This window comes from Anabas testudineus, chromosome 4 (assembly GCF_900324465.2).
Source record: "Anabas testudineus chromosome 4, fAnaTes1.2, whole genome shotgun sequence".
NCBI classification, from domain to species: domain Eukaryota; kingdom Metazoa; phylum Chordata; class Actinopteri; order Anabantiformes; family Anabantidae; genus Anabas; species Anabas testudineus.
This window is the reverse complement of record NC_046613.1, coordinates 5254084-5269008: the sequence shown is the minus strand read 5'-3', so window position 1 is coordinate 5269008 and position 14925 is coordinate 5254084. Positions and strand designations below refer to the sequence as shown.

Here is a 14925-nt window from a genome sequence, read left to right as displayed (position 1 = left end):
GAGTGAATCACTTTGGGAGATCATTTACAGTTGGGGTTCTGCTGCTGGACTAGCCACTCAGGTTTACTTGTTCTTGAGTGAAAGCTGTGAAAATGTTGATAATAGAAGCAGAAGTGGAACATGACTGTGGACTAAAAATGGAGAATGCAACATCAAATATGTAAAATCATTGGAGATGCTGGCTTTGAGATGCAAATTCCATGTTAATAATAAATTCAACAAAATGAAGAAAAATAAATACACTTCTGGGCTAATATTATGTTTCTTGCTAGACACACAGCTGGGAGGAGGCAGGTTAAAATACATTTTGAGATAAAGTCTAAATTGACAACAATGTTCTACGCGTCGTTACCTGCAGGGTCAAAGAGGGTGGGATCTCCGGACTGCTTGTATGGGTTGAACTTGGGCTTGGGTGCAACCACAGGGGCAAATTTCTTGGGTGCCTGCTGTTGGGAGATGGAGATGCTTGCACTACCCAAAGATGGCATAGTCTCCATCCTGGCAGTCACCTGACCCCCCTGGTCATTACTGTTGGCTGGGTTCCACATGGTTCTGAAGAGAAAAGACAGAAAGAGTTAGTAGATTCTAGTAAGACAGAAGTGCTGAAGGTTTCTCATTTCGCTTCACTCGCTTCTCACTAATCCTCAGTAAAGATGAGTGTAAACAATGCCAGTTTCAAACTATTCTGAGAAATTTAATTGAAATTGTTGAATTGACTGATATTGAAAAAGATATGCGACCCTTGTCATTTTCTGTGCACAACTTGGAGACAGAGCAATGTTAAAGAGACATAGTGTCTGACGCTGAGGTGTAATGAGTGCTGAATGTCTCATTTTGGCAGTATTGAACTGCCGACACCTGCAAACATTAAGTAACTTGGCCTGTTTCTCAAAATGTAAAATATGTGCCTGCCCCACACGTACAAGGAGCAGAGAGCGTTTATATAACCAAAAGAACAGTAAAGTAACTCAACACATATACTGTACAATCTTTATTTAAGTTTTAAACATCATGCTCAGCTTCACTGGCCTTCCACTTTTACAGCAGCTTTGCTGTGTGCTGCTGAAGACTAGGCCACAGCACCCACTACAGCGTCGGAGGGTAACAGCACAGTCAAAAATGGGACACACACACCTGCGCAAGGTCATCCACAAGGAGCATATTTGACCGAACATGAACAACATCTTAGCAGCAGATTCGTCATGTGTGGCTGCACATAACAGATTGATGAACAGTATTCAGTGTGGGTCATCAGTGTTTTGATTTCTTAACACATAGTTACACATATGTGTTATACAACATATAGTTAATTGTGTAAAATAAATTTTAAAAAAATTAGCTGAAGTGTAAATAAATGGTCTATGTGACGTATAACACAAGTCGAACTTAAAACAGAAGCATATCCTTTCCATGTGAGACAGATGGCTGGAAAATGTGTTCCAATGTGATTCCTCACAGTTTTGTTTTTAGAAAAAGCGGCTGATTATGTTATTTTGTAAAAGTAAAAAAACAAACAAACAAACAACAACAACAACAAGGTAACACACATCACGTTTTGACAAGTATGAATGTGTCCAATTTAATAAAGTAGTTAAGTGTTAAAGTGGGAAGGAAACCACTTTGAACTCTGACTCTGAGCCTTTTCTCTTGCTCGGATCTTTTTCTTGCACAGCCTACACAAGAACAACAAATCAAAAAAGTGATGTGTGAAACAAAGAGCTGTGAAAACAAAGCATTTTAAAAACAAGAAGACTTTATAACAGAAAAGTATTGAAAAATGCTGTAACGCTGATGTAACCATCAATGATTTGTTAGTGTTGATGTAGCCGTCAAAAAGGAGATCAAATGAGTGTTCAGGAATGACACAACGCTGATCTACAATTAAAGATGTAACACCTCATTTTTAAATAAGTATTCTGTTTTACAAACTACAATTAGCAGCATTATATTTTATTCATTATTACACGATGTTTTTGAGGGGACTACATACATAAGATAGAAACATAAACCTCCTAGATGCAGCTCTAACTGACATTATGATATATAGTGTGACTTTAACTTATTTGACATGTTGACTTGTGTGTTCCTAATACAGTTACAGTGAAAAAACACAACAACAGAGTAAAAGAACTTGCTGCGGCTGAGGACACAAACATCCAGTATTTCACCACTGCATTCTGAAATCACTTGAAATATTTGAACTATTTATACACCGCGTTTTTTCCCATCCTTCTTTGTGTTTGTTGTGCAGCGTTCTGATGTTTCTGCTGTTTATTATCCTCACTCTGACTGATACGGGGTTTACATTCTTTCTCCGGAGCACAGCAGAGAAGCCCACGCACAATCATCTTTTAATATCTGCTCAAATCCCTGCTCCTCCTGCCGTCTGAATGGTTCTCACTTTTGATATTTTTCTCTGCTCTTAATGCTACAATTCAGACGCTGCGCTGGTGTCTCACACCCACCTGTCCTTTCAATGCAAATGCTTTCATTTCTCAACGCTCAAATGGCTAACAAAAATAAAAGATGAATCAAAAGGAAGGCGGGGGGAGAAGAAGCAATGATCTTAGTGTGTGAGTAAGATTCAATATACAACGTGTTGAATGGAAAATTTCTGTTTCAGTTTGTGGTTACATTCTTTGATGATTGCAAATATTTCACAGTGGGATGTTACTTTATGTGTGCAGAGCCCTAAAGTGCACATTTGTTTAAATAAACTTTCTTCAGTACCAGCGGTTCAGTGTCATTCTGGGGGCAGCAACCTGAGCCCATTGCACTAAAGGCATCAGTATACCATTTCTCCAATGATTCATAGATTACTTATGTGAATAGACCTTTAATTGCATGGCTCCATTTCAATGGTAAAATCTTACTGACAACACGTTTTCTGAATCAACCTCAAATCAAAAGTTATATCTATTTACATATATCTACTAAAAAAACATGACTCTGCTTTATTACATACTACGAGGGCTAAGAAGAAATATGCTATGATATGTTAAGCACGAGGCAGTTGTTATTCGAAGTTTTCCCATTAAAGACTGCTACCAATAAAGGGTTAGTCACTGAGTGAGTTCATGCAACAGGCCATTTTAAGCAAATGTTAAAGACTATCGTCAGTAAATACATATTTGACCTGAGTGAAAATAAACTGTGACCAGTCCGCTGATATGATTTTATATGGCTAAAGGGGGTGGTCATATAATTAGTTGACTGATCAATATGGTTCTGACTTATGTTGCAGTTATGCTCAAAGAAACCAGATTTTTAGGCTCTGTGAGACTCAACATGTGCATGCCTCATCTCTATGACACACGTCATTTCAACAATTCATCTTTTCACAATTCAAATGAGTTTTCCCACCTTCACAAGAACAAATGCACAAATTAAAATTCACACAACAGATCTTTAAATACAGGTTTCTGTGAACAGTGAAAAAGGAAAAATACAACAAAATAACTAAAATAAATCTTAAATAAATATATACTAGTTTTTTCCATAAACCATAAAACCTCAAAACAGCCACACTCAGCCTGGACTGAAGAGCTGTATGCATATTTTATTAATAATAATGTTCATTTTGCCATTTGCAAAGGAAAGGGTCAGCTACCAAAGACTACAAGAGCACTGTTGTCTCCCATAGCTCCCATAAATGGCAAAGTGCAATGTGATTCATATTAGTGATTATGTACTCAAAAAGTATGCATTTCCTGTTTGATACTGGTGTACAGTGTTGGGTTTTGAATATCATCGTGCTTTATCTGGTGCCGTTCCTTTCCTCCAATAAACTTATAATGAGATTTTCTGGTGTAACTCCATCTCCACATCATTAATAGCTGCTGATGAAACAGGGGCCTTGTCTGTACTCTGCTCTTTAGTATGTTGTATTTATCCTTTCCTTTACATTAAAGACTGCTGAAGGCAATGTGCCTTACAGTTCTAACAAATGTAAATAGATCTTACTTTGATCAATTTAAGATATGCTACAGAACACCACAGAGTATGTACTATGTATGTATTAACTACTCTCATCCATATGTTATCTATGCTGCACTGTTAGAGACGCTCCTATGTCGCAGTGATGGAGAACACATCACAATATGTCTCAATTTTAGAGTTTCCGTTTCTCCCAGCATGCCTCTGGACTGTGGAGGGAAACCAGCACACCACACAACCCACACAATCACAATGTATACAGTACAAAACATATGTATATGATTTGAACTCAGCAGTAAACACACTGATTCAACAGATGTGAACCCATTGTAATTCCAGACCTTTTCTCCTGAGCTTGCACAGTGTAACATATACTTACAATACAACACCTAGTGCACCATAGTGTGCTTTGTGATTTATTCAATTTTGACTTCTCTGAGCTCCTGCTCCTTAATACACTCAATTATGCATCAGGTTAGTGCTCTTCTAGATCAGCTTTAATGTGTTTTGTGATAAACAGTCAAATTCACATCTTAATGCACATGAGAAAATGAGTGAACACACCACAAGAAAGCATATATGAATATGCACAATACATGACTTTTAGTGTGGCATATGACATAGGTCGAAAGTGCACTTGCAGTTACAAAACCGTCTGCTTCTGTATTGAAGGCTCATGAAAGAAAAGTCAATCCTAGTTGCTGGGGCAGTTACAAGATGACTCACAAAGCTGTGACACCATGTTTAACAGTTTGCTTTATGGGGCCGTGGCAGTCGGGCTGTCTTCTCGCAGCTGTTTCGCTGCACTTTTACAGCTGTCATTGAGGAACTGCTGCAGGTGTTTCTGCAGCATTAATCTTTCATATCCACCAAAGAAACTATCAAACAAAACCATCCAAAGAGGACCACAGAGAGTACTGAATACTAACATAAAATGGCAGGGTTCAGAGACTTGTGTTGTGTGTTTTTTTGTTTTTTTTTTTTGGAGAAAAAGCATGACATGCTTGCTTTCTAACAAATCTTTGTAGCTGCGAGACTGAATCACATGCTGTAAACGTGCACAAAACCGAAGAACTTTATCTGGAGGTGTTCAGGATAAAGTAAAGACCACAAAAATCAAAACAAAAAGCTGTTCATTTCTAAGAGTCATACTGTCGATACTAAACTTATTTGATTCACTGTTTTTAAAATTATTGCAGCTTTAAGTCTAAAGCATGGGTATATTGTTATGGTGTATAATATTATATTGACGCACAGTGCATGCAGTCCTTAATAAGGACTGGTCTCCTTCTGTCTGTTCTTTTTGGGCAGTATCATTGACACTGTTGTGAGAATTGAAGTGTTTTAGGATCAGTTTTTCTAATTACATTGATGGACCCTTCAGCAACAATATCATTTGTAATAAACACTACTTTTTGAAGATTTCTTTAGGCAACAAAAGGGCCACAATATTTTGAGTCTAATATTCCAGAGAACTAAGGCAGCGGTGGCCAAAAGATTGGAGAAGCAGGTTTCCTTAGTAGTGACAAAGCAGCACTTGCCTTTTTAGCTGAGGTGCCAGTGATTAATAACTTAAACCTCACACTGCTCCAGAGAAGGTATTCTATAGCCAAACAGGTCAAACTGGTTGTAGCAAGCAACTTTCAGTGTAAAGGTGTGCAACCATGACAGTGCAATAAAGCTGTTGCTAAAAAAATTATACTAATATTTTATCAACACAGAGCAAAGCAGATCCACTGCCACATTCTGTTTTGCATTGTGTGCCATTTAATCAAAGTCCAAAACAAATCTGTTGTAGTGCTTTACACAATAGATAGAAATGAAAATGACTAATGTCCCCCCCCCCCCCCCCCCCCCAAAAGAAAACTCTTTTACACATCTTTAATATTAAAGGGAATTGAGTGCTCCCCATGATAATGGACTGCATAAGTTCCAATGTATCTTTTTGTGAACTATGACAAAGTGAACTAATATTTAAAGGGCAATTACTGCTTATCTTCCACCTTGGGCTTTGTCCCATGAGTAAAGTTCAGTTAAAACTACAGAGCACTTGGTCCACTAGGCACCGATCAAAACATCACTTCAAAAAGACACCAATTAGATAAAGATGGAGCCACACTTTGGCTTGCAGATTTTTTATACCAAATAGAGGGTGGTAGGCAACTGGGACTAGCACTCACGGTTCGTGACGTAACGAGCAGGGGATCAGCCAGGCGGATGAAACTGCTTTAAAAATTTAAAGTTCCCATCTGCAAGAGGTTGCTGCCGAGTTTTCTCAGCATTGAACTTGCTTTGCTTTAGAGGGCTGTTTGAATGGCTGAATAAACTAACACAACATTACACAAACAAGTACTCGGTCCCCACGTTTCACTATTTCGAAACAGGGACGAACAAAGAGTTCAAGTGGTCATTACGGATATCAAAATGTTTTGTGCAGGAGGGTAAATATTTGAAAGGGTTGGATGTTTGACACTATTCCACGTGTTGACATATTAATAAAAGCAAAAGGCTGTTTTGTGCCTTTTTCAAGTATTAAAAATTTAATAGTAGAAGAGCAATAGCAGTGTCTGGGCATCAGAGGACTGGGCAAGTCCAACATCATGTTCTGAAACATAGCCACCGCAAACAGTACAGCTACAAGACAAGATTATCTCAACTCAAGAGCAAAGAATGGGCATTCATTATTAATGCTACTAATTTTAAGGCACTGATATACCATTTCTATATCCTAATTTATTTAATTAAATCAATAATTGATTGTAGAATACATACTTGATGTCACATGATTTAGGTACTGGAAGTATCTGTAAACAGCTTGCAGATCTTTATCACACAATGACCTATAAAACATCCAGCAAGTACTAATGTGAGACAGCAATTTATTATTTTACTTATCCCTATAAATCATGTAGACTGTGGATTAGGTAAAAGTAAACCATCACAGTGAGGGGTCCTGTAAGCCTGTATGTAAGTAAAAGAAGTGCATAGTAGTTTAAAAAGTGGTACACATGCTAATAGAATTTTACATACATGAAGAATAAGAGGTATTAGCCTATTATGTCTTTGATTAATTATGTCTTACATTAAGCTAGTTAAGCCAGCACCTTTCAGCGAAACACACAACTTCTTTTAGAACTGAGAAAAAGGAGGCTCAGTTACACTTCCTTACAGACAAGTCAGTTGGAAAATGTCATCACAGAAGAACAGGGCTGTCACAAAGAAGTTAAATCAGTGACTTCACAGTTACAGAAAGGTCTGACTTCATTGTGTGACCAAAAAAAAAAAAAAAAGACTTCTCATACATTACAGTGAAGCAACTTTGCCTTTAATACCATCAACAATCCGTCCCGTGTCAACACCTCTTTCTCAACAGTCACCTGCTGTAAGTCGATCCTGGCACCAGCACTAGCCATTTAACACAAACCAGCCATGACAACAAGGAGTGAAAAAGCTAGCAGGCAAAATCACCTTTTTGTTGTGTCAAAGCAACTGTGCTCAGAGCTCAGTGAAGAGGTGGGTCTGAGTCACAACTCATCGCGTCTGCACTTAGACAGTAACTTAACAAGAGTGGGCTGATTTCAGTCTGACAGTAGTGTATGGCAGCAAGTGTTCCCCAGAGACTTGAGTACAAACTTGTTGGGCCAGTTGCAGCAACGGACATCAACTGTTACTTGTCTACTTCTATATCAGCAGTGCAACGGTGTGTCCTTTGTTTCATATCTACCAACAAAACCTATCTACACAAGGAAATCTGATTAACACATTATCACATCTTTTAACTATTTCCGATTCTCCTTTGTGGCAATTATAACTGCCACTTGATGCGAGTTTTAAATTGCAAATTATTCTGTCATCATTGATCGGAACAGAATCAGAATATGTTTTACAACCTCAGTCTGCCTGGGTGAGTTTTTAAATCATGAGTGCTCTATTTGTTAAAGGCCAGAAAATCTTTCGACTTGCTTACAAGGAGCCATCCCCAGCCACTGTAAGGTCTCGTAATTAGGCTAATTACACAGATGGATAAGGTGAAGGTTAATTAAACAATAAACACGGTGAAATACTGATTTGTTTTCCCCATTAGCTATTGTGAAGAACTCAACTAGTTGATAACCATTACAAATGAGATTTGGAGCTGTGACTACTACAAAGAGTAACAATCTTGCCTCTCATGCCAACACCCCCTGCCACCTTCAGAAAAACAAACAACACAGCACAATAATGACCAAGAAATGAAAAAAGGTAGCTGTTTAGGCATCACTTGAACAGGTGTACTGTATGTGCGAGCCTACCTAGAACCATTACATTGCCATTAAAAAGTGTTCACTGTGCTGTTTGAGGTTTCTCTCTTTGCATAAAAAAGGACTTAAAAGTATCACAGATATTAAAGTGACTGTAATTCATAATCTACTTTTTAGCCTAAAAATCCAAAACAACAACAAATAGGAGCAAAATAGCCACTAACAAATAAATTCCCACAAAAAGCTCCAAAATTTCAACAACTACAAGGGGATGCTGACCAATCAGAAAGAAACACAGAATGACTACAAGGAGAGACAAACCACCTACAAACATATAAAATGAGCACAAGATGCAAACAACTTCAAAGTGATACAGACCAACCACAAAAGGAAGACACTAACTTTAACGAGACAGAAAAAGAGACACAAAACAATCAGGTTTTCCTTTCAAACCAGGAACAAACTTTGGAATTCCAAAGGTCTCTAATGTGGATCATTTTGCCTGCTTTTCACTATCATTCTACAAGTCACCTGCTTCTTCACTTCACCACTTCACCAAAAACTGAGTGCAGACTACTCAAGACCGAGATATACAACGTCTCCCAGTATGGTTTTTAATCGATTGTAAGATCTTGCCAGTTAAATCAAAATTTAAGGTTCATGGCCTTCCTGACCTCTTTGTACCAAAAGCTTCAGAACATTAGGCATTCATTTTTTATTTGTGGCAGCAAAATTACAGCAAACAAGAATTATATTCCTGCATGTCTTCAACATTAAAATATGATTTATTCCATTTAGATAATAGCTGTGTTTGTTAAAATAACACCTCAAAACTTCCTAACAAGATTTGCATGACTTTTTGAACAGCTGTTGAGTAGTTTACTTGAGTTGTTGGCCTTTGCTCCCTAATGACAGCAGCACAACTTTTCTGTAAATATGTGAATCTGACTTTAATGCTGACTGACAGCTTGTATTGGCTTGGGATATATCAAATAGAATTGGATGGCTTGCATGACTGGAGTATGTGCTCCTTGATACTGCAAGTGGTAAGATGCGACGTCTCAGGAGTTTATCTTATCTGAGTCTCAGGAGGTTACTGACTGACAGCTGTAAATATATCACAACACAACCTTAACCATCTCCCGCATACCTCTGTGGTAGATAGCAGATTTTTTTAAAATATATATTTGCATCAACAATAAACAAAGAAAGGATTTGGATATTTCACATTTACAGCAAATAAGCAGTAAATAACAGAAGATGATTTACCAATGTAAGTGATAGTGTTGAGCTAGAAAAGCATATTTGGGCCGATTGTACGAATACCACACCTCTAGTGTTGTTAAATTCTCCTCTAAACACCTTTCACAATAATGTGACTACATTATTAAAGAAGACACCAACTAAAAAGGTGGATTTAATGGTGTAAGGAAGTAACACAAGACAAAAGAGCAGAAAATTTGTATCAGAGACATTTACATACTAATGCATTTGTGCATGTATTTGAGCTGAAATCAGCATGAGAGCCTGGTCATAACATCTTAATGGTGACGTCCTGAAATGGTTTGTGTCGAACATGTGAGAACTTTCCGCTGTGACACTGTGCCCTCCTTACTGTAACCTTATTACAAGCAAACACGGCACTGCTGCACACAGATTTTAAAGAAAGCAACTTTCTTTCAACCATGCAGAGTTCCATCAAAGCTGTCATTTTACCTTCATTACATTTCAGAGGACAATAATTTACTTCTGCTTCACCACATGCATCTGACAGCTTTACTTACTTCACAGAAAGAGGTGGTTAAAACAAAATCTAATGAACTAATAAATGTGGATGTATTATTATGAATGAAGCAGTGTCAGTAAATAAGGTGGTTAAAAAGTGGCACCTGCATGTACAATAAAGGGGTTATTAGTTTTTGTGGCTCCAGACAATTTTTTTTATGTTTTTGGCCAAAAAATGCTGTGCAAAAGGGAAGGCTTGCTGACCCTTGGATTAGATGGAAAGAAAAATTTCCTTCTGTTTCTTCTAGATTTAGTCTGAGGAAGACGGGAACATCACTATTTTTGCAAGAAGTCCGACACAAACCAGAGCAGGCAATTGGACACACTTGGTTAAGGAAACGCCAAAGATGCAGCCATTCATCCTTCTCTTTCTCTGAAACAAATTCCAGCAATCCATCCAACATGTTGGCAAATTTCAATTAAGTCAGTGTCACTGTGGCACAACAACAAAAATCAGATGATGACCAAAGTTAGCAAGCTTCATGCTCTGGGGACAACAATCCATCAAATATTTGTTGGGCTACATCGATTTGGACTAAAGGAATGGACCAACTACGCAACAAGGAGCAGTTTGAACAGTTTTGAAGCAGTTCAGTTTTTGAATGTTAAATGCTGAATAAATAATTACACAGGATGTTTATCTCAAACTTTAGCAGTTGCTTATTTAGTCACGAATATACCCAAAAACTTGTAGTCAATATATTCTTATTTAATCATGTCTGAAAATGACCTCTCAAATGACTTATTAGTTGGTCTGAATACATAATATCATATTTCATAAATGATCTGTAGATTTAAAGGAAACATGTAAATGATACAATTAAAAGTCTAAAATCTAAACATTTTTTTTACATTAGTTTTTAATTTTACTATGGGGGTCAACAGGCTGTTTACCTAATTTAAAAAGACAGCATTGACCTACATCTTTTTTCCAACCTCTCATATTAACATCATTTATGCCCTGTTTTGGTATTCTGGACTTATGTGTTGAACAAAATAAATAATGTTTGTGATGAGTGAGTTAACATCAAAACTGCCAATGAGCAGCCTAGAGCTCATTGGTCCTTGCCTCCAAAAATGCCTGAAGTAGAGCCTGTGATATCTCACAATTAAAGTGTCTGTTAATTCAGAAACTACAGGGGTGACAGTGAAGGACCATTATCCAACGCTGGCCCATAGCTACAAATGTCACTCTCGGATAGGTAGCTAATATGTGCCTTTGGCTTTGGAATATGATTGGGGCAAAGTCAACAAAGTGAAGCTTATCTGGAAGGGGACAACAGGGAGCTGCAAACTTGCCTTGAACAGATAAAACATCACATCAAGCCATCATTAATTGGCCTCATCTGACAGGCATTATCCCAGGGCTTCTTATCACAGCTGAGGAAATGCTTATCATTGCAACAGAAGGACGTCTTGTACCTACCTGCGCGGGCTGAAGGGGGAATAATGAGTATGGTACCAACCTCTACCTTGATGTGTTAATTGCTGCCTTTCATTTCCAAAAAGAGCACTTGATGTTAAGAAGACTCAGTGGGGTCTGTTGTAAGACTGATACTGGAGGAGTACAGTAACTGTCTTTTTTATTTCCTTTAATAGTTGTTCAGTGTGGTGGAAGCAGTCCTTCTACATGTATGATGGAGCAACATAGGGAGAACAAGAAGATTTGGACTGTAGCACACATGCAGTATAGCTGGGCGTTTCAAGGACAGTCTACGATGTAAGTCTAGGTGATAATTAAGTTGATTGGAGTGTCTCTAGAAAAAAACGCAAAGACACTAAAAACTTTCTACAATGTAATTTATGAAGACACACAGACTGGAATCCTCATCTTATGAGAAAAGTATGAATTGCAGGAGGACACATTTTATTGTTGGACAGAGTTAATTATGATCCTGAGCTCACAAACAAGTCAAGTGTTTGGCCGTACGACTGTAACTGCTTGTGCTGGTGAAGACTGAAGCAGTGAAATATGAAAAAAAGGAGGCAAGTGTGTAATTTGGGGGATTAAACTGTCAGCTGTGTGTGTCTTTGTAATTGTACATGTGTGGTGAAGGAGCTGTAAATCACTTCTGAATAGATGTTTATTTAAAACTTATGGTGATTGGAATGCATTTGGTTCCCTCGCTATATTTATAATCACGTTTAAAATGCTTCTTGCACTGTTTTTGTAACACCACTATCATATGACGTCCATGTACAGTAGAGCTATGTTTGTTTTAATATGAGTTTAATATGAGGTGATTAAAAATTTGAATTATATAAATAATTTAACTTTGTTAAATTATTCACCTAAGCACCCTTATCATCTAACCTGTTCACTGGTTCACATGGTTCACTGTCTCAAGAAGTGGGCCTCAGTCCTCTTCCAAGAAAAATGAACTACATAGATGTCAGTAAGGTGGACTCCATGCATTGAATTACAATAGATTAGACAGGTATACTAAATAAAATGTCACACTGAATGGTTATTTGTTAATCATTGTTACCACATACAAGCAGTAGTAAAAATTTGTTTAAATTAGTTTTGCTCAGCCACAACAATAAAAGCACTGACAGTTGCGAATAACCGTGATTATCAGGACATGGAAAATATAAGTGAACAGTGAGTTCTTGAAATTAGTGTGTTGGAAAAGGGTCAAATGGACAAGCAAAAAGGATCTGAGTGACTTTGACAAGAGCCATACTGTGACGGCTATACGACTGATGAGAGGATCACCACCAGGCCAACAGACCAACAGGTGTCAGAACACACAGTGCAATCCAGAGAGGCCATGTTGACCCCACAACCTATAACGGACATATGAATGTCAGAACTGGGCCATGGAGCAATGGAAGGTTGCTTGGTCTGATGAATCACATTTGATTTGACATTAAGTTCACAGCCATTTACAAGTGCGCTCTTTGGCACCAAGATGGACTATGGAAAGATGACAAGCTGGCAAAGCCAGTGTGATGCTCTGGGCAATGTTCATGTCACTGACATGCCACCTACCTAAATGTTGTTGTAGACCCAGTCAGCCCTTCATGGCAACAGTATTCCCTGTGAACAGTGGGCTCTTTCAGCACAATTCTGCGCCCTGCCACTGTGCAAAAATAGCTCAGGTATGGTTTAAGGAACATGGCAGTTCATGTTTGTCCTTGAACATGAGAGTTCACGGTGTTGCCTTAGCCTCCAAATATTGTTTATTGTGCAGTCCGTGCCTAGTCAGGGCAGTTTTGGCAGCATGAGGGCAACAAATATTAGCAACATACTAGGTCTTAATTTGTGCATTTTCCCAGCTACCTTTTAAGAATTGCAAAATGTAAACTCACAGTACTTTATAATATGGTAAAACTACCCTTTTTGTCCCATTTCTACATGTTGGTCACCATTTATGACATAGGAGATTATTGGTTCCACACAGCAATAATAATGGATTTTGTAATAAACTGTATAAATATAAATACATAAAGTTTTAATAAACAGCTTCAGTGCAAAACTCATTACTTAGTACAATGTTGCATTAATTTTATTATGTTTTTGTAATGAGTAGTGTAAAGAATTGCAATTTAAATTCAAGTAATGTTCCATTACTTGGACATTTCGTTACATTGTTCATCGTCTTTCCAGGAGTTGGTTAAAGCTAGGTGGGTTGATATTAGCTTCACTTCTCCAGTACACATTAGCTTGGTGGATTGAGAGGGAGAGGTTATCCTCTACCTCTACCTAAAAGAAAAATGGGTCATCCAGTAATTTCCAAGTTGTCTTTTTTAAATACTGAGCATTATTAACTGGCTTTCTTATGATTTACTTTATTTTACATGGGCTTTTAAAAGGTATAAAGACATATTAAGATTGAAAACCATGTTTTGGGGGGCTTCAGGTATGCTGTAGGTGTAACAATGAGAACTAAAATGTTACTGTAAACTAATCTCCATGCAGGGAATCTATGGATATGTTTACTGGTTACATGCTGGAAAACAGATATCACACAGTTCGGTGAAAAGAACATCCTACAGCGGTTGTTTCTTTTCAAAACACCTGCTGACCAGATGCAACATTAAGCACTAAAAAAACCCATGTACTGTAGCTGAATAATGGTTGAAACCAAACTGCGGATAGACAAATGAAAAGCAAGGCATCAGAGAAGGTATAATCCCTACACTGTGAGAATGGTGGATTACCAGATTTCTGGGTTTCTCACACTTTCTGCCATATGCTGCTGTAGTTATACCTTTCCAGCCTTGCTAACTGGAGATGCTTAATTATTTCAGTAAAAGCCTCAAAAAATGAAAACTTATTAAATTAAAGGCCCTCAGTGAGCTCCTATCATCACAAATATCGAGTCAAACCTGTTCCATAACACGGTGGACACTCACTCGCCTTGTATGTGATCTTAAAAAACTTTTTTTGATTTATTATTCAGTGACAGTAAACGGATATTTTCCACTTAAGCGTGTCTGAGATTTCATAATACAGGTATTGAGCTGTTATTTTAATGTTGAACACAGATTATCCTCTACAGCTACAATGAGCACTGCACATCTATCCTATTTTTCAAACTTCTGTTGGGTTTTGGCTTGGGGACATAATCCCTTCCCTGGCTCGCTCACTGGCAAAGCCACATAGAATCCACTCATCAATACCACTTTGTTTACTGAATACAGATGACTTTGCCCAAGAATCTCTTTAGCCCAGCACAGGATAAAAAGACATGAAAAGAGTTTAAGCCCATGACGATTTCATCTGAGCTTTTTTAAATACTTGAGCAACCATTTAAGCAATTGCAGCAGACAGAGACTTTGCTTTGCAATTGTATCCAAATCATTTGGGTTTGGCCCAATAAAAAAGGGTGACACAAAGACAGGGTGCTTTAACCTGTTGTCTTGACTTACAGGTACAGGTTTAATTGTGCACGCCTTTCTCAGCAGCACAAATAGACCCTATGGTTTGGCAGCCACAGTGCTGTTTCCATCAGTC

At 37.9% G+C, this 14925-nt stretch overlaps 1 protein-coding gene across 2 annotated transcripts in view; it reads right to left on the bottom strand.

Annotated features, from left to right (window-relative positions):
• The window catches only part of lpp (LIM domain containing preferred translocation partner in lipoma), a 124306-nt gene that overhangs the window by 80196 nt on the left and 29185 nt on the right, over positions 1–14925 (bottom strand). For both annotated transcript variants that reach the window (XM_026343757.2, XM_026343765.2), the window contains one exon: positions 353–552. In XM_026343757.2, coding sequence (XP_026199542.1) covers positions 353–548 — 196 coding nt within the window. In that variant the 5' untranslated portion in view covers positions 549–552. The remainder of the gene's footprint in view (positions 1–352; positions 553–14925) is intronic.